Source organism: Leucopleurus acutus (genome assembly GCF_964270905.1).
Source record: "Leucopleurus acutus genome assembly, chromosome: 2".
Classification (NCBI taxonomy): Eukaryota; Metazoa; Chordata; class Mammalia; order Artiodactyla; family Delphinidae; genus Leucopleurus; species Leucopleurus acutus.
The window spans coordinates 175111716-175136376 of NC_139143.1; the positions used below are offsets into that span (position 1 = coordinate 175111716).

At 42.6% G+C, this 24661-nt stretch overlaps 1 protein-coding gene across 1 annotated transcript; it reads left to right on the top strand.

Annotated features, from left to right (window-relative positions):
* Positions 1-947: 947 nt before the first annotated feature.
* On the top strand, positions 948-22926 carry FUCA1 (alpha-L-fucosidase 1). The gene is made up of 8 exons (XM_082832746.1): positions 948-1370; positions 6142-6276; positions 13398-13535; positions 15228-15333; positions 18540-18740; positions 20028-20218; positions 21515-21614; positions 21839-22926. Exons 1-8 carry the CDS (start codon positions 982-984, stop codon positions 21977-21979), a joined length of 1401 nt encoding a protein of 466 aa, XP_082688872.1. The 5' UTR covers positions 948-981; the 3' UTR covers positions 21980-22926.
* The last annotated feature ends 1735 nt before the right edge of the window (positions 22927-24661 follow it).

Genomic DNA, 24661 nt, shown 5'->3' on the forward strand with positions numbered 1-24661 from the left:
GATACCTGGGTTCTGGTCCCACCTCTGATCCAAACTAGTTGCATGATCTTGGGCAACTCCAATCCCCTCTCTGGGTCTCAGTTTCCTCTTCCATAAAATGGTAAGGGTAAAGAAGGGGATAGTGTCGAGGGTCTCCAAAGTTCCTTCCAACTCTTACCTGCAGCAGTTCTCACTGATATGTAGGTACCAGCTGTGCCACGGGGGAGTCATTAGACTTCCCACACCTGACAGCCTCACCGCCTGTTTGCGCAGGCACAGCCTCTACCAACTGTAGAGGAATTTGGTGACCTCCCTGCCAGACAAGGTTCACACAAGGCACTCTGGGCCTGAGGCTCTCGAATTTCTCACGCTGTTACTCTAAAAATATTCCTTCGTGGTAGCCTGTGCATGGGTCTTGTTTTTCCAACTAGATGTTAAGCTCTTTGAATTGCCTCAAAATTCCCAAAGCAAGTTCAAAAAATATTTATTAGGCAAAATGGTCACACCTGTTCTTCCTCTTTCAGCGCCCACTTTCCTCCCACCTCTCCCCTTATAATGCTTCTTCCCATCGTCCTTCTGCCCCGTCATTTCTGCCAGGGCTGTTACAATGCCCGTCCATCTGGTATTCCTGCCTCCTGACTTGTTCTTCCATACTACAGCTCAAAAAGTCCCCCACAGCTGCCAACGGCAAAATGGACCAGTCCCAGTTCTCTGCACACACCGGGCCTTCCACACCCCCTCGATTTCACCGGCAGTGAATTCCAAAGTTTTCAATCATCGGTCACACTCCCATCCTCCTAGCACCTTTCTCCCTTTGAGAGCCAGTGGTGGTAGGGACCGCCCACCAGGAGGGGAAGACGCTCGGTAGCCAAGCAGCCTGGGTTGACCCACCCCTTTTCCTTCCGAGCCAATCATTAGTTAGGGTGGGCGGGGCCACGCGCCCCGCACTTGCGCGTTCAGTGGCGGCGGTGCGGCTCCAAGACTGCTGTGCCAAATCCCGAGATGAAGTTGCGGGTGGTGGGCGCGAAGCTGTTGCTGCTGCTGGTGCTCGGCGCGGTGCGGGCTCTGCGCTGCACCCACCCTCCGCGCTGCACCGACCCTCCGCGTCGCTACACCGCAGACTGGCCGAGTTTGGACTCCCGGCCGCTGCCGGCCTGGTTCGACGAGGCCAAATTTGGAGTGTTTGTGCACTGGGGCGTGTTTTCGGTGCCGGCCTGGGGAAGTGAGTGGTTCTGGTGGCATTGGAAGGGCGAAAAGCTGCCACAGTACGAGAGTTTCATGAAGGAGAACTACCCGCCCAATTTCACCTATGGCGACTTCGGGCCAAGATTCACTGCGCGCTTCTTCCACCCGGACAGCTGGGCCAACCTGTTCGAGGCCGCCGGGGCGAAGTGAGTGCCGCCGCGCGGGGCGGGCGGGGCTCCCCTTCCCCGGCTAGGGCTGACCCGAGCGCCGGGAGGGGGCTTAGGCAGGTGAAAACCGAGCGGGGGAAGGCTAGGCGACTTGCCGGGTCACACAGGTGTCCGTCTGACTTAAGATACCGGGGGTACTGTGTTTTGCCTCCTGAAGGATGCAGAATTGAATATGGCACGCCTGATCCTAAGAAGGTGCGTCTGGTTGAGGATTAGAAGGAAATAAAGGTTTCCGGTTGGTGATGGACTGCAAAGCCCACAGTGTCTGCACCTGAATATTGAGAAGACTGAGCTAAGTGATACCTAATGTCCCTTCCGGGTCAACAAGGCAATCAGGATTCCAGGATTTTAAGCCGGTGGTATGGAGTCTGATCCTAGTTCAGCTGCTAACTTGAACAAGGCATTTTACCTCCCTACCGCTTCCTTTCATGGTTGTAGACAGGGATTGTGTTCCTCCTTTCAGCTTTAATATGTCCCGAAGGGAAGGGAGTTCTGGCGTGCAGTGTATTTGGGCAACAATACAGATTCTCTTTCAGCTGCTCTTCTCAATGCCTTGCACATAGAGAGTGCTCAAGAAATGTCAGAATCGTTTTGAGAACTGTTGCAACTTACTTGTGAATGGTTCAGAGAACTGAAAGTGCAGAGCACTGGAGCTGGGAAGAGAGAGGCAAGGACTCACAAGGTTGTTGAAGGCTGGGGCTAGTCCTGAAGGAATCATCCTTGAAGACAGGATGTTGCAGGTATTAAGTCAAGGAATGATGAGTCTGAGGCTGCTGGGCAGGAAGTGAGTTGGAGGAGAGTAAGAATGAAGGCCAGGTAGGTTTCCCGGCTCCTGGCTTAGGGCAGTCTTCCACCCTTACTTTGTCTCCTCACCTGTCTTCCAGGTTTTAGTTTCTCTTGGACTTTAAGTTCTCTTGTACTAAATAGAAATTACAACTGATATTTAGTGTTTGCAATTAAGTGTATGGGAATATAAGCCTTGAACAAACAAAGGAGGAGTTCACTGTCTTCCAGAAGCCTTAGAAATCCATAATTTTCAAATGAAGAAGTTAAAATCTGGGAGATATCCTTTGTCCAGGACAAGATGCCCTTGCTGTGGACAAGATGACTGGCTCAGACAGAAGAAGGGAACTAATGTCCTAGACTCCAAATCCCGTGACTCTAAGGTGAAGGTTCTTTCCACCACACCAGAGGTCTGCAACCATGGCCAGAGGGATTGGTCCTCTGCCCATTTTGGTGAGTTTCTTGAGATGAGAAGGATTTTTACATTTTAAGGGGTTGTTTTTAAAAAGTAGAAGAAGAGGGGCTTCCCTGGTGGCACAGTGGTTAAGAATCCGCCTGCCAATGCAGGGGACACGGGTTCGAGCCCTGGTCCGGGAAGATCCCACATGCCACAGAGCAACTAAGCCTGTGCGCCACAACTACTGAGCCTGTGCTCTAGAGCCTGCGAGCCACAACTACTGAGTCCGCGTGCTACAACTACTGAAGCCCGCGCGCCTAGAGCCCATGCTCCGCAACAAGAGAAACCACCGCAATGAGAAGCCCGCGCACCACAACGAAGAGTAGCCCCGCTCACCGCAACTAGAGAAAGCCCGCGTGCAGCAATGAAGACCCAACACAGCCAAAAATAAATAAATTAATTAATTAAAAAAAAAAAGTAGAAGAAGAGTATGCCACAGAGAGGACTGTGATCCACAGAGTCTGAAATACTGTCTAGACCTTAAAGTCTTGAGCACTCCACATCGGCCAGTGATTAAATTGTCACATGTGAGCACCAGCTGTTTTTCTGCCATAAAAGTAAATGAAATGGTGAGTGATTTGCTTGTTATTTCAACACTTGCCTTTTCTCCCCTTTTCTTTTGGCCTTTTGTCACCTCTGTGAATGAGAGGCAATTCATATGGGCTTGGTAAAACAAACACCTTAATTTTTTTTTTTTTTTTTTTTGCAGTACGCGGGCCTCTCACTGTTGTGGCCTCTCCCATTGCAGAGCACAGGCTCCAGATGCGCAGGCTCAGCGGCCATAGCTCACGGGCCCAGCCGCTCTGCGGCATGTGGGATCTTCCTGGACCGGGGCACGAACCCGTGTCCCTTGCATCGGCAGGCGGACTCTCAACCACTGTGCCACCAGGGAAGCCCAGGGACTGCCTTTTAAAGTTCTTTTAATATTGGAAAATGCCCCTGGCAACCTAGAACCCCAAGAGTTCAACACCAAAAGCATCAAAGTGGTCTACTTGCCCCCAGACACAGCATCTCTAATTCAACCTCTAGATCTTTGGGGGTCATAAGGACCTTTAAGTCTCATTACACATGGTACTCTATGAAAAGGATTGTCAATGCTGTGGAAGAGAACCCCAATATAGATAACATCATGAAAGTCTGGAAGGATTACAGCACTGAAGATACCATTGTTGTTATAGAAAAAGCTGTGAAAGCCGTCAAGCCCCAAACAATAAATTCCTGCTGGAGAAAACTGTGTCCAGATATTTTGCATGACCTCACGGGATTTATAACAGAGCCAGTCAAGGAAATCATGAAAGAGATGTGGATACGGCAAAAAAGATGGGGAGGGGGGAGGGCTTCCCTGGTGGCGCAGTGGTTAAGAATCCGCCTGCCAAAGCAGGGGACACGGGATCGAGCCCTGGTCTGGGAAGATCCCACATGCCGTGGAGCAACTAAGGCCACGCGCCACAACTACTGAAGCCCTCACACCTGGAGCCCGTGCTCTACAACAAGAGAAACCACCGCGATGAGAAGCCTGCGTGCCGCAACAAAGAGTAGCACCCGCTCACCGCAACTAGAGAAAGTCTGTGCGCAGCAACAAAGACCGAATGCAGCCAAAAAAAAAAAAAAAAAAAAAAAGATGCAGGGTGAAGGGTTTCAAGATGTGGATCTTGGAGAAATTCAGGAGCTAATAAACATCACACCTGAGGAATTAACAGAGGACAGCTTGATGGAGATGAGTGCTTCTGAACAAGTGCAGAGGAAGGCGATGTAGAAGAAGCAGTGCCAGAAGACAGACTGACGTTAGACAATCTGGCAGAAGGATTCTGATTACTCAAGACAGCTTTTGACTTCTTTTACCGCATGGACCCTTCTATGATATGAGCACTGAAACTAGAGCAAACAGTGAGGACTTCCCTGGTTGTCCCGTGGTTACCCCTCCAATGCAGGGAGCACAGGTTTGATCCCTGGTCTGAGAACTAAGATCCCACATGTCAAGCAGTGCAGCCAAAAAATAAAAACAAACAAACAAAAAAAGCAAATAGTGGAAGAAGGATTGGTATCATGTAGAAGTTATTTTTAGAGAAATGTAAAAACAAAAAAGGCAGACAGAAATTGCAATGTATTTCCATAGCATTACACTGAATTCCTGCCTCTCCTGCCTCCCCGTCCACCTCTTCTGCCTCTGCCACCCTGAGACAGCAAGACCCACCCCTCCTCTTCCTCTTCAACCTACTCACCATGAAGACCTTTATGATGATCCACTTCCACTTAATGAACGGTGAATAATCATTATGCCATACAGTTAATAAATGTATCTGCTGTGTGAGTGTGTGTCTTCATGTGAAAACCTAAGAACTGGATGGCAAGAACTGTATGAAACATTTTTGTGTCATCATCATCGTCGTCATTGCCTGAGTATGCATCACGTAGAACATCATATGCAAGATTGGTACGGAAGTGAGTAGCCAATCCTTACATAAGCATATGGTAAGTGACACAATAAAAAATTACCAATGTATCAGTTTTCTTACTGTTTTAAAACTTTGCTTTCAAAGAATTACATTACCATACAGTATGCCCTCCCCTCTACCCTCTCATAATTGGATAAACTGTGTATCAGCCTATCATCACAGGCAAGTGTGTTTTTTTTTAATGTAACAATGTTTCCAATACTGTGTTATGAATAGGATTATAATACCATAGGCCATAAAAATTTTATAATGATTCATTCATTAGTGTATCGGCTAGGCTATCATGAAGCAATCATATTGATTACATTAGGCTACTGTAAAGCAATCATATTGCTGCTTCTTTATTATCAATGTACAAATTGTTATACCTACAAATAAATATGAATTTCTTTTTCACATTAGCTTTTCACTTTTTATATCTAGTTTTAGTAATAATTGTAACATCTGCAGTGTTTTGTATCATGTAAGATAATATTGATGTAGGTACTGACAGGTGGTTCCTCTTGTAAACAGACAATGTAAACTTATAGTATCAATAAATACTATAAATGTATTTTATGATTTTCTTAAAAACATTTTCTTTTCTCTAGCTTACATTATTGTATTAATACAGTACATAATACATATAACCTACAAAATGGGTGGGGTTTTTTGTTTGTTTGTTTTTGTCCACACTGCATGGCATGCAGAATCTTAGTTCCCCGACCAGGGATCGAACCTGTGCCCCCTGCATTGGAAGCGCAGAGTCTTAACCACCGGACTGCCAGGGAAGTCCCCCAGAATGGGCATTAATCAGTCATTTATGTTATTGCTAAGGCTTCCAGTCAAGAGTAGGCTATTAGTAGTTAAGTTTTCGGGGAGTCAAAAGTTATACATGGATTTTCTTCTGCACAGGGGGTTGGCACCCCTCACCCCCACGTCGTTCAAGGTTCAACCATACATTTCCTGTAGTCAAGTTCTCCCAACCATTTTAAAAGCCCCAGGCATACCGGGTAAGTTCGTGCTGGTGGCCCACTGCCCACTTGCTTTGTTCATACGGTTTCAATGTCCACAGGTACGTAGTCCTGACAACAAAGCATCATGAAGGCTTCACAAACTGGCCAAGTCCTGTGTCTTGGAACTGGAACTCTGAGGATCTGGGGCCCCATCGTGATCTGGTTGGTGAGTTGGGAACAGCCATCCGAAATAGGTGTGTGTCCACAGATGATTACTCCATCATCACTTTTGATCTCGCCATCCAATGTGCTGTGCCTTCTCTACTCTTGTGTGTTTTCTAAGTTTGCATTTAACCAGTACCTTGAAGGGCTTCTGGCCTTAGCAGTGTTTGTTGCTTGGCAGTTTTCATATGACCAAAGGTGACACCATCAGAGAAGTTCACAGCCCTGTCTGCTTAGGTGAAGGATACCCAGCGTAGACCCCAATGCTTCATTTGCATTCTGCAAAGGATTTTTTCTGGAAAGGCTACCAACCCCAGGCCTTTTCCAGTATCTGATGGGGACCACGGTTGGGCCTCTCATCTTTCTGTCCTCCTTAGCTGTCAACACAGAGCTTTGCAGGCATTCAGGGAAGGTTTAGATGAATAGTAGATCAAGAGAGAACTGAAAAGGGCAAAAAGTGAGATAAGGAGCCACCCTGTTGATTCTAATTAATGTTTTCTAATATTTGCCACTTAATAAAAAGTAACTTCCCAAGATCAAAATGCTGGGAAATGGCAGAGGTGGGATTTGAACCCAGGTATTTTGGTTTTGGATCCTATATTTCTGGGTATGTTTGCCTCTAAGGAGGAAGAGTGGTATTTGTGTCATGCCCAATCTCAACTCTGTTGTGATTTGGCAAACTTGATGTCCTATTTAAGGGGTAGACCAGCTGCCTGTTTGTATAAGTAAAGTTTGACTGGAACACAGTTGTGCCGATTCATTTATGCATTGTCTCTGGCTGCTTTCAAGCTACAATTGCAGAGTTGGGATAGAGATCGCAAGGCCTGCAAAGCCTCAAATATTATCTGGTCCATTGAGAAAGCATTTGCTGACTTATGTCACTGGTTAAATATTCAGTTTCCCACTGCTGTGCTCTGCTAATAGTCCTGCTGTAAGACTCTGAGGTGTTGATTAGATCTGGACTCTAAGATCCTTGATTTTTACCTTCTTTATTTAGTCCCTGAATCACGTGATGAAATACTTCAATTGTTTCTGTCTTATCTGTGCCATTGCAATATTACATTTACTTCTTACTTGTATTATAGCATTTCCAAAACACTCACTATTCTTAACTCAAAACAAGCTTTATTGTATATGAAAATAGGTCCCTTTGACCGTATTTCATTTGGGGAACGTTAAGAACTATTTTTTTGTTTTTTAGAATTTTATTTTTTTATACGGCACGTTCTCATTAGTTATCCATTTTATACATATTAGTGTATATGTCAATCCCAATCTCCCAATTCATCGCACTACCTACCCGCCACTTTACCCCCTTGGTGTCCATACGTTTGTTCTGTATATCTGTGTCTCTATTTCTGCCCTGCAAACCGGTTCATCTGTACCATTTTTCTAGGTTCCACATATATGCGTTAATATACGATATCTGTTTTCTCTTTCTGACATACTTCACTCTGTATGACAGTCTCTAGATCCATCCACGTCTCTGCAAATTACCCAATTTCGTTCCTTTTTATGGCTGAGTAATATTCCACCGTATATATGTACCACATCTTCTTTATCCATTGGTCTGTCGATGGGCATTTAGGTTGCTTCCATGACCTGGGAATTGTAAATAGTGCTGCAATGAACATTGGGGTGCATGTGTCTTTTTGAATTATGGTTTTCTCTGGGTATATGCCCAGTGGTGGGATTGCTGGGTCATATGGTAATTCTATTTTTAGTTTTTTAAGGAACCTCCATACTGTTCTCCATAGTGGCTGTATCAATTTACATTCCCACCAACAGTGCAAGAGGGTTCCCTTTTCTCCACACCCTCTCCAGCATTTGTTGTTTGTAGATTTTCTGATGATGCCCATTCTAACTAGTGTGAGGTGATACCTCATTGTAGTTTTGATTTGCATTTCTCTAATAATTAGTGATGTTGAGCAGCTTTTCATGTGCTTCTTGGCCATCTCTATGTCTTCTTTGGAGAAATGTCTATGTAGGTCTTCTGCACATTTTTGGATTGGGTTGTTTGTTTTTTAATATTGAGCTGTGTGAGCTGTTTATGTATTTTGGAGATTAGTCCTTTGTCCGTTGATTCGTTTGCAAATATTTTCTCCCATTCTGAGGGTTGTTTTTTTGTCTTGTTTGTAGTTTCCTTTGCTTTGCAAAAGCTTTTAAGTTTCATTAGGTCCCATTTGTTTATTTTTGTTTTTATTTCCATTACTCTAGGAGGTGGATCGAAAAAGATCTTGCTGTGATATATGTCAAAGAGTGTTCTTCCTATGTTTTCCTCTAAGAGTTTTATAGTGTCCAGTCTTACATTTAGGTCTCTAATTCATTTTGAGTTCATTTTTGTGTATGGTGTTAGGGAGTGTTCTAATTTCATTCTTTTACATGTAGCTGTCCAGTTTTCCCAGCACCACTTATTGAAGAGACTGTCTTTTCTCCATTGTATATCCTTGCCTCCTTTGTCATAGATTAGTTGACCATAGGTGCATGGGTTTATCCCTGGGCTTTCTATCCTGTTCCGTTGACCTATATTTCTGTTTTACGTGCCAGTACCATACTGTCTTGATTACTGTAGCTTTGTAGTATAGTCTGAAGTCAGGGAGTCTGATTCCTCCAGCTCCGTTTTTTTCCCTCAAGACCACTTTGGCTATTCGGGGTCTTTTGTGTCTCCCTACAGATTTTAGGATTTTTTGTTCTAGTCCTGTTAAAAATGCCATTGGGAATTTGATAGGGATTGCATTGAATCTGTAGATTGCTTTGGGTAGTATAGTCATTTTCACAATATTGATTATTCCAATCCAAGAACATGGTATATCTCTCCATCTGTTGGTATCATCTTTAATTTCTTTCAACAGTGTCTTATAGTTTTCTGCATACAGGTCTTTTGTCTCCCTAGGTAGGTTTATTCCTAGGTATTTTATTCTTTTTGTTGCAATGGTAAATGGGAGTGTTTCCTTAATTTCTCTTTCACATTTTTCATCATTAGTGATAAGAATGCAAGAGATTTCTGTGCATTAATTTTGTATACTACAACTTTACCAAGTTCATTGATTAGCTCTGGTAGTTTTCTGGTGGCATCTTTAGGATTCTCTATGTATAGTATCATGTCATCTGCAAACAGTGACAGTTTTACTTCTTTTCCAATTTGTATTCGTTTGTTTTTTTTTTTTTTTTTTTTGCTGTACGCAGGCCTCTCACTGTTGTGGCCTCTCCTGTTGTGGAGCACAGGCTCCGGACGCGCAGGCTCAGCGGCCATGGCTCACGGGCCTAGCTGCTCCGTGGCATGTGGGATCTTCCCGGACCGGGACATGAACCCATGTCCCCTGCATCAGCAGGTGGACTCTCAACCACTGCACCACCAGGGAAGCCCTGTATTCCTTATACTTCTTTTTCTTCTCTGATTGTCGTGGCTAGGACTTCCAAAACTACGTTGAATAAGAGTGGTGAGAATGGGCATCCGTGTCTTGTTCCTGATCTTAGAGGAAATGCTTTCAGTTTTTCACCGTTGAGAATCATGTTTGCTGTGGGTTTGTCGTATATGGCCTTTATTATGTTGCGGTAGGTTCCCTTTATGCCCACATTCTGGAGAATTTTTTATCATAAATGGGTGTTGAATTTTGTCAAAAGCTTTTTCTGCATCTGTTGAGATGATCATATGGTTTTTATTCTTCAGTTTGTTAATATGGTGTATCACATTGATTGATTTGCGTATATTGAAGAATGCTTGCATCCTTGGGATAAATCCCACTTGATCATGGTGTGTGATCCTTTTAATGTGTTGTTGGATTCTGTTTGCTAGTATTTTGTTGAGGATTTTTGCCTCTATATTCATCAGTAATATTGGTCTGTAATTTTCTTTTTTTTTTAGTATCTTTGTCTGCTTTTGGTATCAGGGTGATGGTGGCCTCATAGAATGAGTTTGGGAGTGTTCCTTCCTCTGCAATTTTTTGGAACAGATTGAGAAGGATGGGTGTTAGCTCTTCTCTAAATGTTTGATAGAATTCACCTATGAAGCCATCTGGTCCTGGACTTTTGTTTGTTGGAAGATTTTTTTTTTTTTTGCAATACGTGGGCCTCTCACTGTTGTGGCCTCTCCCGTTGTGGAGCACAGGCTCCGGACGCGCAGGCTCCGGACGCGCAGGCTCAGCAGCCATGGCTCACGGGCCCAGCCACTCCGCGGCATGTGGGATCTTCCCAGACCGGGGCACGAACCTGTGTCCCCTGCATCGGCAGGCGGACTCTCAACCACCGCGCCACCAGGGAAGCCCTGTTGGAAGATTTTTAATCACAGTTTCAATTTCATTACTTGTGATTGGTCTGTTCATATTTTCTATTTCATCCTGGTTCAGTCTTGGAAGGTTATACCTTTCTAAGAATTTGTCCATTTCTTCCAGGTTGTCCATTTTATTGGCATAGAGTTGCTTGTAGTAGTCTCTTAGGATGCTTTGTATTTCTGCAATGTCTGTTGTAACTTCTACTTTTTCATTTCTAATTTTATTGATTTGAGTCCTCTCCCTCTTTTTCTTGATGAGTCTGACTTATGGTTTATCTTCTCAAAGAACCAGCTTTTAGTTTTATTGATCTTTGCTATTGTTTTCTTTGTTTTTCATTTATTTCTGCTCTGATCTTTATGATTTCTTTCCTTCTACTAACTTTGGGTTTTGTTTGTTCTTCTTTCTCTAGTTCCTTTAGGTGTAAGTGTAGATTGTTTATTTGAGATTTTTCTTGTCTCTTGAGGTAGGCTTGTATTGCTATAAACTTCCCTCTTAGAACTGCTTTTACTGCATCCCATAGGTTTTGGATCGTCATTATTTTCATTGTCATTTGTCTCTAGGTATTTTTTGATGTCCTCTTTGATTTCTTCAGTGGTCTCTTGGTTATTTAGTAACGTATTGTTTAGCCTCCAGGTGTTTGTGTTTTTTACGTATTTTTCCCTGTAATTTATTTCTAATCTCATAGCGTTCTGGTCAGAAAAGATGATATGATTTCAATTTTCTTAAAGTTACTGAGGCTTGATTTGTGACCCAAGATGTGACCTATCCTGGAGAATGTTCCATGCGCACTTGAGAAGAAAGTGTAATCTGCTGTTTTTGGATGGAATGTCCTATAAATATCAATTAAATCTATCTGGTCTATTGTGTCATTTAAAGCTTGTGTTTCCTTATTAATTTTCTGTTTGGATGATCTGTCCATTGATGTAAGTGAGGTGTTGAAGTCCCCCACTATTATTGTATTACTGTCGATTTCCTCTTTTATAGCTGTTAGCAGTTGCCTTATGTATTGAGGTGCTCCTATGTTGGGTGCATATATAGTTATAATTGTTATATCTTCTTCTTGGATTGATCCCTTGATCATTATGTAGTGTCCTTCCTTGTCTCTTGTAACATTCTTAAAGTCTATTTTATCTTATATGAGTATTGCTACTCTGGCTTTCTTTTGATTTCCATTTGCGTGGAATATCTTTTTCCATCCCCTCACTTTCAGTCTGTATGTGTCCCTAGGTCTGAAGTGGGTCTCTTGTAGACAGTATATATATGGGTCTTGTTTTTGCATACATTCAGCAAGCCTGTGTCTTTTGGTTGAAGCATTTAATCCATTCACGTTTAAGGTAATTATCAATATGTATGTACCTATGACCATTTTCTTAATTGTTTCGGGTTTACTTTTGTAGGTCCTTTTCTTCTCTCGTGTTTCCCACTTAGAGAAGTTCCTTTAGCATTTGTTGTAGAGCTGGTTTGGTGGTGCTGAATTCTCTCAGCTTTTGCTTGTCTGTAAAGCTTTTGATTTCTCCATAGAGTCTGAATGAGATCCTTGCTGGGTAGAGTAATCTTGGTTGTAGATTCTTCCCTTTCATCACTTTAAATGTATCATGCCACTCCCTTCTGGCTTGTAGAGTTTCTGCTGAGAAATCAGCTGTTAACCCTCTGGGAGTTCCCTTGTATGTTGTTTGTCGTTTTTCCCTTATTGCTTTCAATAATTTTTCCTTGTCTTTAATTTTTGTCAGTTTGATTACTATGTGTCTCCACGTGTTTCTCCTTGGGTTTATCCTGCCTGGGACTCTGCGCTTCCTGTACTTGGGTGGTATTTCCTTTCCCATGTTAGGGAAGTTTTCAACTGTAATCTCTTGAAATATTTTCTCAGGTCCTTTCTCTCTCTCTTCTCCTTCTGGGACCCCTATAATGTGAATGTTGTTGCATTTAATGTTGGCCCAGAGGTCTCTTAGGCTGTCTTCATTTCTTATCATCCTCTTTTCTTTATTCTGTTCCGCGGCATTGAATTCCACCACTCTGCCTTCCAGGTCACTTATCCATTCTTCTGCCTCAGTTATTCTGCTATTGATTCCTTCTAGTGTATTTTTCATTTCAGTTATTGTATTGTTCATCTCTGTTTGTTTGTTCTTTAATTCTTCTAGGTCTTTATTAAACATTTCTTCCATCTTCTTGATCTTTGCCTCCATTCCTTTTCCGAGGTCCTGGATCATTTCACTGTCATTATTCTGAATTCTTTTTCTGGAAGGTTTCCTATCTCCACTTCATTTAGTTGTTTTTCTGGGGTTTTATCCTGTTCCTTCATCTGGTACCTAGCCCTCTGACTTTTCATCTTGTCTGTCTCTGTGAATGTGGTTTTTGTTCCACAGGCTGCAGGATTGTAGTTCTTCTTGCTTCTGCTCACGTTAAGAACTATTACTAAATCTTATATGAAACAATAAACCTATATTAATTAATTCAGCTACACAGAAAATGTTACTAATGATTATTTAAGTGATAAGATTTTAGTTAGTCTTTATACTTGTCTCTATTTTCTAGTATCTCTTCCATATGTGTTCTTACGATTGACAGAAAACATTTTTTAATAGGACTACATGCTATTGAGATAATTGACTTAAAAGACAAAAGATGGTTTAAATGACATTTGGTGTTAAGATATTTATGTATGAAAATAATTTGTTATGTGTATTATCAAAAGCATATTAAGCCCAATCATTTTGCTTAAGTGAATGATGAGATAATTTAAGGAAAAGGTTGTGGATCCTGCCCCTCTGCATGCCCTATGGATAAGTTTCACTGAGATGTAAAAATGCTGCAACTGATTTTTCTTAAAATAAATTATTTTTTCTTTGCTTAATGACAGTTGCTGTCCTGTTTTTCTGTTTAAGGAACATACGCTATGGACTCTATCACTCACTGTTAGAATGGTTCCATCCTCTCTACCTACGTGATAAGAAAAATGGCTTCAAAACACAGCATTTTGTCCGTGCAAAAACAATGCCAGAGCTATATGACCTTGTTAGCAGGTAAAAAAACAGAAATTTTTTTGGCCTTATGACCTTCAGCAATGACACCTGAGCTTCTTATAGGATACTGTTAAGTTGACGGGAAGGGGAAAAGGGGTAGGACATCAAAATAGTAAAAGTAGTGGTTGTGTTAAGACAAAATATATTTTTTCTTCCTACTTTTCAGAACTTTCATAATATGGTCATATTGCCTCTATAAATTGAAACAAACAAAACTGAGGATGGTAGTAAGTCAAAACTTCAGTTCCCTCCTTACATGCTATTTTCTTTGTCTGGACCTTGAAGAAGGGCAACATGGTCTAACGGACCCTGAAGAGGATTTGGCATCTGGCAGATTTGTATTTGAATCCTGGCTCTAGTTACTTACAGGCCTTAAACAGGTCACCCTTCTGAGCCTCAGATTCTTACTCTGTGAAGTGGGGATAATAATGCCTTTTGTGTAGGGCTCAGCATAGTATGTGAAAAGTATTTGTCACTATGCCTGGTACAGAATAATGGTGTTGTTATTGCCATTATTCTTAAAATGATGACTTTCACTTTGGCATTTGTCCCTAGTCTTCACCACGTTTTATTCTGAGTTTGCCCTTCTTGCTTCTGGGGCCTCCTAGAGGATGGTGGACCTTTAAAGATTAAGAGGCAGCCATCTCTGCCTGGACTCTCATTGTAGACCAGAAGACAAAAAAAAACTCCTTGCATTCAGATGACTTCTCTAAGGAAATAGTACAGTTGTAAGAGATCAGCATGGGCTTTAAGTCAGAAATCTAGTTCTTTTTTCTTACTGACTGTATAGCCTTGAAAAAACGACTTCATCTTTCTAGAACTCAGTTTCTTTATCTGTTTATACATCACAGGGTTGTCGTGAGAATGAATGAGGAAATGAGTATAAAGTGCCTAGTACAGTTTCTCATACACAGTGGAACACAGACCAGCAGTGCTTCTCTCACCTCTCAGACAGGCAGTCATTTTCCTGGAATCAAGCTGCTATCCTAAGTAGTTACGGAGTACAGCACACGATTAGGCATCAGGCAGACTTGCATGTGGGTTCCAGCTCCTGTTACTTACCAGCTTTGTCACCTAAAGCAAAGTACCCTACTGAGCATTAGGTTCTAGCTTTCTAAAGTGGGAATAATAATGCTTACCTTATAGTTATAAATACACACACACACTCACACCTCATAGGGCTCAGAGTAATAATATGTGAAAGATGTAACTGTGGCTCAAGTGAATTCAATAGATTTTTGTAGTCAAAGTTTTGGGTAGTTGTCCCCAGAAATGCATTTGGCGGAACAGTTCAAGCTCTAATACATCTTAAAAGCAGAAACATTAATCCTATAGTTCTGGAGCACCACTCTTTTCATTGGAATTAGTTGCCGGAAGGAAACCAAATTGTATACACACTGATTACAACTCTACTTTTTAAGTTAAGACATTAAAAAGAAAAAGATTAGGAAGAAATACACCAAAGTGCTGTGTATTAAACAGTGGTTGTGTTAGCTAAGGGGTTTGTGTGTGTGTCTGTGTTGTCATTTTTGTCTCTTTAGTTTTCCACCTTCTCTGCATTGCAGTAGTCTTTTGGTACTTTCCAAATAGGAGAAGATTAATTTTTAAATATTTGTTGCAAAGATAGATCCGTAAGACTTTACTATGAATGAATTCAGATAATAAACATTGTTCTCATTGCTTGTCTCTCAGGTACAAACCTGACTTGATTTGGTCTGATGGAGAGTGGGAATGTCCTGATACTTATTGGAACTCTACAAATTTTCTTGCTTGGCTCTACAATGATAGCCCAGTTAAGGTACATGATTATATGACTTATTTCTTATTTTTCTGTTATGATAAAAGAAAATGTGAGGAACCAAGATCCGGAGTAATAACAATAATGACCACAGCAACAATAGTAAATAGTAACATCAACGTGGGTGTGGTAGGGATCGGGGAACTTAGTGGATGTTAAAGGTTTCTCCATTAATTCTTTTTTGGCCCCTTACTTGGAGTATAATCTTTCTTCTTCTCCTTTAATTCTTGATTTTTACAAGATAGTTTTAAATCTTCTTAAATTTAAGTAGGCTAGAAATAGTATGTAGAAGTCCCAGACCACCATAGAGAAAATAAACTATTAAGTAAACAGACATTATAAATGAGAAAACCACCCCAAAAATTAATATATAAAACATGTAAAATTAAACGATAAGAATAAAATGTGAATATCTATGACTTCACCTACTCTTATGTTGATTATGTAGTTTAACTCTTAAGGGGAAATTTCATTTCCCTTATATTCCAAATTCTTTTATTTTTAAATTAATTAACTTATTTTATTTTTTTGGCTGTGTTGGGTCTTCATTGCCAGCCCCAGCTTTCTCTAATTGAGGCAAGCAGGGACTACTCTTGGTTGCGGTGCGCAGGCTTCTCATTGCGGTGGCTTCTCTTGTTGTGGAGCACGGGCTCTAGGCGTGTGGGCTTCAGTAGTTGTGGCACACGGGCTCAGTAGCTGTGGCACACGGGCTTAGTAGCTGTGGCTCACGGGCTCTAGAACACAGGCTCTGTAGTTGTGGCGCACGGCCTTAGTTGCCGTGGATGGCATGTGGAATTTTCCCGGGCCAGGGCTCGAACCTGTGTCCCCTGCATTGGCAGGTGGATTCTTAACCACTGTGCCACCAGGGGAGTCCCTCCAAATTCCTGAGGGAACTTTGTCTACCTTGTCCTCTCCCCCATAATCAACACTATTACGCTGCACAATAGCTACCCATTTAAAGTTTGTATTTCAATACACTTACAAAGCAACAGACATCTTAATCTTCACTATAGCAAATTTCAAAAATTTTACATATTCTAGATTTGTTGTGGATTTTAAAGAAAAATCTAAGTGTAAGACCAGTTTGAACTGAGCTTTCTTGGTAGATTCATAAACCTCTAAGGATCTCATTGGGTAAATATTACTAAATTCAGAAAATGGAGAGAAAGAATAAAGGAAAGATCCTATGTGACAAATTGAAGCAAATTCAGATTGGTTTTCTGGGACTTGCAAGATGTGTGGGGACCTCTAGTGGCACAGTATTGTGCTTCTTCCCCGATGGTCCTCAGGCTGGGGTGGCTCCATTGTGGATCCTTGGGTGGGACACCACAGACACTGTTCTACCCACTCTTGTTCTGAATGCTTTCTCACGCATTGGGAAAGAGGGTTGCTTTGGAGATATACTCATGTTAGGAAAGTACTTTTAGGAGAAATAGTCCCTTCTCCTTATTCTCCATTCTCTCTAGTTCCCACGTGGCTCACTCCTGAGCTCTCCGCAGGTCTTCCCTGGGAGGTCACCTTCCCCGTCACCCTATCTAAAATTGCAGCATGCCCCTGTCACACTGTATGTCTTTCTTTGCTTTATCTTTCTCTTACCACTAAGATATTGATATTGGCCTAACATATTTCAGATATCATTTGCCTCTTTACTGTCTGTCTCCCTCACTAAAGTGTCAGCTTTGTGAGGGCAAGCGTTTGGGTCTGTTCACTGCTGTGTCCCCAACCCCACGAACAGTACTTGGCCCAGTTAGGCGCATAGTAGGTATTGGTGCAATGTAAACTAAATCTGCCTCCTGGCAATTTATATTCTTTCCTGGAAGAAGCAAGAAACACTCCTGGATCGGTGTTCCCTGTTTATGTTCATCCCTAACTCTGCTGTGATGTCACATTATAATTTTTCACATATCTGTCTCCTCAGCTAGTCTCTGCTGGATTTCTGAGGGCAAGAACTGTGTTTTTTTTTTAACCCTAGATAACCCAGTATGAGCCTCATAGTAGTATTTTTTTAAAAACACTTATTTATTTATTTATTTCGCTGCATCAGGTCTTGGTTGTGGTGCACGGGCTCAGTAGTTGTGGCACGTGGGCTCTCTAGTTGTGGCGTGCGAGCTCTAGGGCACACGGGCTTAGTTGACCCACAGCATGTGGGATCTTAGTTCCCCGACCAGGGATCGAACCTGCATCCCCTGCATTGGAAGGTGGCTTGTTAATCACTGGATGGCCAGGGAAGTCCCTTATAGTAGTAGTAAACATTTACATTAGGTTATTCCATGTAAGGTTTTCTCAAAGTTCAGCAAAACCTTGAGGGAAGGAAAAGAATGTTTGATTTTTTCTTACCTAAGTAAAGAAAATCAGGGTTGTATAGTGGAAAGCATCCTGGGCTGGGTTTAAATACCTGATTCACAGGCCCAGCTTTCTGAAACTCTGCCTGGGGATGTGACCTCGGGCAAGTCTCCTCTCCATTTCTCCTCTGATAGAATAAGTGGTTTACTAGATTATTTAAACAGGCCATTCCAGCTCTGACATTACACATTGCTAGGCCAGGGTTTCTCAGCCTCGGTACTATTGACATTCCGGGCTGGATATTTCTTTGTTGTGAGGGGACTATCCTGTATGTCGTAAGATGTTTAGAAGCATCCCTGGTCTCCACCTACTAGGTGGCAGTAGCACCCCCCCACCCCGCCCCAGTTGTGACAACCAAAAAAACTGTCTCTAGATTTTGCTAAAAGTCTTGTCCAGGGCAAAATGGCCCCCAGTTAAGAAACACTGCTCTTGGGCTTCCCTGGTGGCACAGTGGTTAAGAATCTGCCTGCCAATGCAGGGACATGGTTTGATCCCTGGCCCGGGCAGATCTCACATGCCGCAGAGCAACTAAGCCCGCGCGCCACAACTATTGAGCCTGTGCTCTAGAGCCTGTGAGCCACAACTACTGAGCCTGCGTGCCACAGCTACTGAATCCCGCACACCTAGAGCCTGCACACCACAGTGAAGAGTAGCCCCCGCTCTCCGCAACTAGAGAAAGCCCGCGCACAGCAATGAAGATCCAACACAGCCAAAAGTAAAATAAAATTTTAAAAAAAAGAAACACTGCTCTCGACTAAGTCTGCTTCTTGCTTCCAAGGAAGCACCTAATACATCAAACTGTGTTACGTAAGGAACCTAAGTGATTTTACCCCGGATGACCCCAGTACTCCTTCCTCCTTTAGGATGTTGTGGTAGTAAATGACCGATGGGGTCAGAACTGTTCCTGTCGCCATGGAGGATACTACAACTGTCAAGATAAATTCAAGCCAGAGACCTTGCCAGATCACAAGTGGGAGATGTGCACCTCAATAGACAAGCTGTCCTGGGGCTATCGTCGCAACATGGCAATGGCTGACATCGCAAGTGAATCTCAAATCATTTCGGTAAGAGTACCTGTGAGGTAGTGATTTGTTAACTACCTTCTGACTAAGAGTGGTGGAAGCACTGTGGACGGAAGTGCAGGCTGATAGATCCCTTTAGGGTTATTGAACACACTCATAAAACCTGTCCTAAGGAACTAGGTATAATTAAGAAGAGTTCTGTACAGAGATGTTCTTCCCAGGATTATTTTCAGTTGGACATTTGGGTTGTTTCAATTTCTTGCAACCATAAAGGAATAATTACGTAGATTTAGGGATTTTCCTTAACCATTAAAATGTTTCTGAATGTAACATGGATTAATGCTTAGAGGGTTGGTGTAGTATCACAACTATATAGAATTAACTGCATAGGAAAAACACCAAAAGGAAACATCAAAAGTTAATGGTGTGGGGCTTCCCTGGTGGCGCAGTGGTTGAGAGTCCACCTGCTGATGCAGGGGACACGGGTTCGTGCCCCGGTCCGGGAAGATCCCACATGTCGCGGAGCGGCTGGGCCCGTGAGCCACGGCCGCTGAGCCTGCGCGTTTTAGCCAGTGCTCCACAACGGGAGAGGCCACAACAGTGAGAGGCCCACGTACCACCAAAAAAAAAAAAAGTTAATGGTGTGGTGTCTTTGGGGTACTGTAACAAAACCTCCTTTTTAAAATATTCTGTATGTAGCCTTAATTTTTCTGGGCTGCCTTGAAGTGCTACCGTTTGAGGTCACACTAAACACACACGCATCTCCCTCCAAAAATCTTAAAGAACATATCTCTTTACAGCATGTTTTCCTGAAGGGGCAACATACACACTTATATAGCCCACCACATACAAAGTGTCCTGAAATTCATCAGATCTTTTCTACCTCCCCAGAGTCTCCACAGCACCTGCTCTGAATCTGTCCTCTCTGATCCCTGTTTTCTCTCTGGATGGCTCCATGGGATTCCTTCATGGCCAAGTGCTTTGTTTTCAGTTCCCTGCTCACAGTCTGTGCTTCTGACACACGACCCTTCCCGCTGCGCACGGCACCACAGCAAGTGCTGGTTCACAGGGAAGTGCCTGTGATACTCCCTGGAATTCGAGTTAATATATTTCTCCACCTTGTGGCAGGATTTTAAAATTTTCTCACATAAGCCTATCCTGCTTTTATAATGACAAAAATATATAGTATTTTCCAAAGGGTAAAGGCTGTTCACAAAACAGAGGGAGAATGTAGCCTAGATTCCTTTTCTTCCCTTCATCTGTGTGTTCTAAGCATGTCTCCAGTCTTGACATTCAGAGCTGGGATTTCCTTGTTTCTTTTCTCTCCAGGAACTGATTCAGACAGTAAGTTTGGGAGGCAACTATCTTCTCAACGTTGGACCAACTAAAGATGGACTGATTGTTCCCATCTTCCAAGAAAGGCTTCTTGCTGTTGGGAAGTGGCTGAGCATCAATGGGGAGGCTATCTATGCCTCCAAACCATGGAGGGTACAATTGGAAAAAAACACGACCTCTGTGTGGTGAGTCTAGTCTTCTGTTACATGCAGGAATGGGATGTGGCCCCACCCTGAGCTGGCATCTCCTTGGGTCCACAGTGGTACAAGCCAGGCTGGGAGTCATCTTGAGGAAATGCAAAAGCGGTCCTTTTGCTATTAAATTTGTGCCCAGGTTTATGTTTTAGGCCCCAGGGTATCTTTGACTAGTAAGGGAGGCCGAAGGCTTGGTGAAAAAAGAAAGAGCTACAAAGTGTCAGTCAATTTGCTTGACAATGTTACCCCACCTCCTAAAAATACTAATAGCTGATATTTGCATGACATTCACAACATGCAGGCTTCGCTCTAAATTCTTTCCCCTCATTTCATCCCCTCAACCATCCCACCAAGTTGATACTATCATTATCAGGTTACAAGTGAGAAAGCCGACTCAGGGCAGGAATATCACTTGCCTAGAATTACAGAGCTACTAAATGGAGAAGTCATGATTCATACTTGGAAGGTGGATCTAGTTATTTGATCTTGCGCTTCAGTGTTTTTCAACGGCAAGATGGGGTGATGATACATAACTTCCTAGAGTGTGAGGGTTAAATGAGATAACATATGTAAGGTATCATCAGAGTGCCAGGCACAAACTGACTGCTCAGTGAAAGACCTCTGTAAATGTTATACCAGAGAGCAGGGGTCTCTGGGTCAGGGGAAACACGTTCATCCTTCTGTTCTGGATGAGTTTCTATGTAGGGATTTTCACCCTCTTCTTTAAGCATGGTGAAATCTCAGAACAACAAGCTTGTCTTGGGAATTCCCTGGCGGTCCAGTGGTTAGGACTCTGCGCTTTCACTGCCATGGGCCAGGGTTCGATCCCCGGTCGGGGAACTAAGATCCCGCAAGCTGTGTTGGGTGGCCAAAAATTAAAAAATAAAAAAAAATTTTTTAATTAAAAACAAAAACCCAAATTTGTCTTCGTTGCACACCTTGCCCTTGTTATATCCTTGACTTTTCATATGGATTTGGAGTCAAAGAATGATTTGAATGATGAGGCAAATGGCTTCAGTGTGAGGTAACTAGTATAAGAGTTACACATTTTTTAAAGAAAACTTAGAACCCTGTAGAGAGAGAAAATGGAAGATATCACCAGAAAGAATCTTCCAGGGCTGCTTTCTTCCCACAGACCTTAATTGGTATCGAGTTATTAGTGCTTCCTTGTAGCAGGGACAGACTGAAGGTCTTGGAGTTGGTGGATAATTGAAAGGGGAACGTATAAGGTCATGTGGCAGGGTAATAAGCCAGTTATCTTTGACAGTGATGTTTCTTTTTTCCCAGGTATACCTCAAAAGGATCAGCTGTTTATGCCATTTTCCTACACTGGCCAGAAGATGGAATCTTAAGCCTTAAATCCCCCATAACTACTTCGACTACAGAGGTAAAGAGCCTCAGTCAGTCTTGTCAGAGATGTAACTTTTTGTAAAGGAATTGGCAAGTCTTCTCTAATTTTTCCTTCCTTCCCCAGGTTTCTCCCATATTTATTCCCCTTTTGGACTGTCTTCCCTGCCATGGCCCAGCATAGTTGTTTCTCACCATGTTCAGGCCACATTCTGTGCCCATCAGTGCATTAATGTTTTTTCCATTCCCTTTTGCTTTCTGCAGGTAACAATGCTGGGAATCGAAAAGTATCTGAAGTGGTCCCCAAATCCAGGTAAAGGTCTCCTCGTGTACCTGCCCCAGTTACCACCCTCTGCTCTTCCGACTGAGTTTGCTTGGACTGTAAAGCTGACAGGAGTGGAGTGATCATTGGAGTTCAACCAGAAAGGGACACGGCCTACACTTTGATTTTCCTCTTATAGTGCCATCACTGTAATAAACTACTCTTGTCTACTCACACATCTCTTTTCCAACGCATTTTAATAAAAGGAAGGAATTACGTTACGCTGATGTCTCACAGGATCAAAGATCTGAGATCGATTGCTAGCATCTCTCTCTCTGATCAACAGAAGGGATTGAGCAGTTAAGCTCATCCTAACTTTGGGAATTATCTACGATGGAAACTTCACTCCATTCTGTGTTTCATAACCTGCTTGTTTACTCAAATGACTTCAGATCAAGAATAAGCCAAGTCATCCCGTTGCCTATGGGAGGAGCTGAAAAGGATTTGGCAAAATCCACCACATGCTATTTATTTAGCATCAAATGTGACCAGTTACTCCCACCTACCCCCAGGAGCAGGAGATCCTGGAGGGGAAGGAAAATGCTTCCTAGGCTGCTAATAATCAGCTTTTTAGAAGTTTCCAAAGCAAACTAAGAGCTCTGAAATTCAGTCTGTTTACAGTGATACTATGAAGAAAATGAATGTGATTCTGCCCTGCTTTCTTTAATACAATCAAATAAATAAATTTGTACATCAAATTATTTTCTACCAAAAAGCATGTTGTAGCTTTCTTCTTCCAGTTTCTATATGGATTGCTTATAGCCTTATGTTTTATTAAAAAATAGAAGGGGGATAACTTGCCAAGTCTCTTTAATGCAGAGCAAAGAAAGTAATTCCTTTGGTTCTTCTACTACTCACTTCTAGTACCATTCTTTTGAGGTGGCTCAAAAAAAAAAAAAAAACTCAGCAAAAATGGGCAAAGGACTTGAAGAGACATTTTTCCAAAGAAGATATACAAATGGCCAATAAGACATGAAAGATATTCAAAATTACTAAGCACTAGGGCAATGCAAATTAAAACCACAGTGAGATACCACTTCATAATCATTAGGATGGCTATTATCAAAAAACAAAAGCCAGAATTTGGCAAAAATATGGAGAAATTGGAACTGTTGTGCGTTACTGGTGGGAGTGTAAAATGATGCAACTGGTTGCAGAAAACGGTATAGCAGTTTCTGAAAAAATTAAACACAAAACTACCACATGGTCCAGCAATTCCACTTTTTGGATATATACCGAAAAGCACTGAAAACAGAATCTCAAAGAGATTATTTGTAGACCCATGTTCATAGCAGCATTATTCACAATAGCTAAAACATGGAAGTGTATATATATGTAGCTGATTCTTGAACAATATGGGTTTGAACTGTGCAAGTCCATTTATATGCAAATTTTTAAAATAAATACTACAGTACTAACCCAATCAAAAATGGGCAGAAGACCTAAATAGACATTTCTCCAAAGAAGACATACAGATGACCAAAAGGCACATGAAAAGATGCTCATCATTGCTAATTATTAGAGAAATGCAAATCAAAACTACAATGAGGTACCACCTCACACCGGTCAGAATGGCCATCTCATTCAAGTCTACAAATAACAAACGCTGGAGATGGTGTGGAGAAAAAGGAACCTCCTACAGTGTTGGTGGGAATGTAAACTGGCACAGCCACTATGGAAGACAGTATGGAGGTTCCTCAAAAAACTAAAAATAGAGCTGCCATATGATGCAGCAATCCTACTCCTGGGCATGTATCTGGAAAAAAACTATAAAAAGATACATGCACCCCTATGTTCATAGCAGCACTATTTACAATAGCCAAGACCCAGAAACAGCCTGAATGTCCGTCGACAGATGAATGGATAAAGAAGATGTGGTGTGTATAGTTGGGAATTCCCTGGTGGTCCAGTGGTTAGGACTCTGCCCTGTCACTGCCAAGGGCCTGGGTTCGATCCCTGTTCGAGCCAAAAAATAAAAAAAGATGTGATATATATATATATGTATAGATACATGTATCTATATCTATCCACAATGGACTACTACTCAGCCATAAAAAGAATGAAATAATGCCATTTGCGGCAACATGGATGGACCTAGAGATTATCATACTAAGTGAAGTGAGTCAGACAGAGAAAGACAAATACCATATGACGTCACTTATATGTAGAATCTAAAATATGACACAAATGAACTTATCTACAAAACAGAAACAGACTCACAGACATATAAAACAGACTTATGGTTGCCAAGAGGGAGGGAGGGTGGGGAGGTATGGGCTGGGAGTTTGGGATTAGCAGATGCAAACTATTATATATAGAATGGATAAACAACAAGGTCCTGCTGTATAGCACAGGGAACTATATCAGTATCCTGTAATAAACCATAATGGAAAAGAATATGGGGCAGAAGGGTGGCCATTGGGGCCGTTGAGGCAGCGGCAGCTCCGGGCACCGTGGCTCCAGAAGGAAGCAGTGCCGCGTCCCGGGCCGGGGCTTTGCTGCGAGCCTGGCAGGGGGCTGGACAGGAGCCACAGCTTCGTGCACCACATCCGACGGAGCCAGCTCGCCCTGTCGTGCACTGCCCCGCACACCGCCACTGCCCCCAGCCTGGCCTGGCCATCCGTGACTCCTGCTCAGCTCCCCGCAGGGATGGCTACAGCAGGAGGGTGAAGCAGGCGGCCGGGGAGAAGGCGAGGAGGCAGCACAGGCCTGTGCCCAGTCGGCCTCGAGAGCCTGACCTGCAGGTGTATCTGCCACTGTAATGG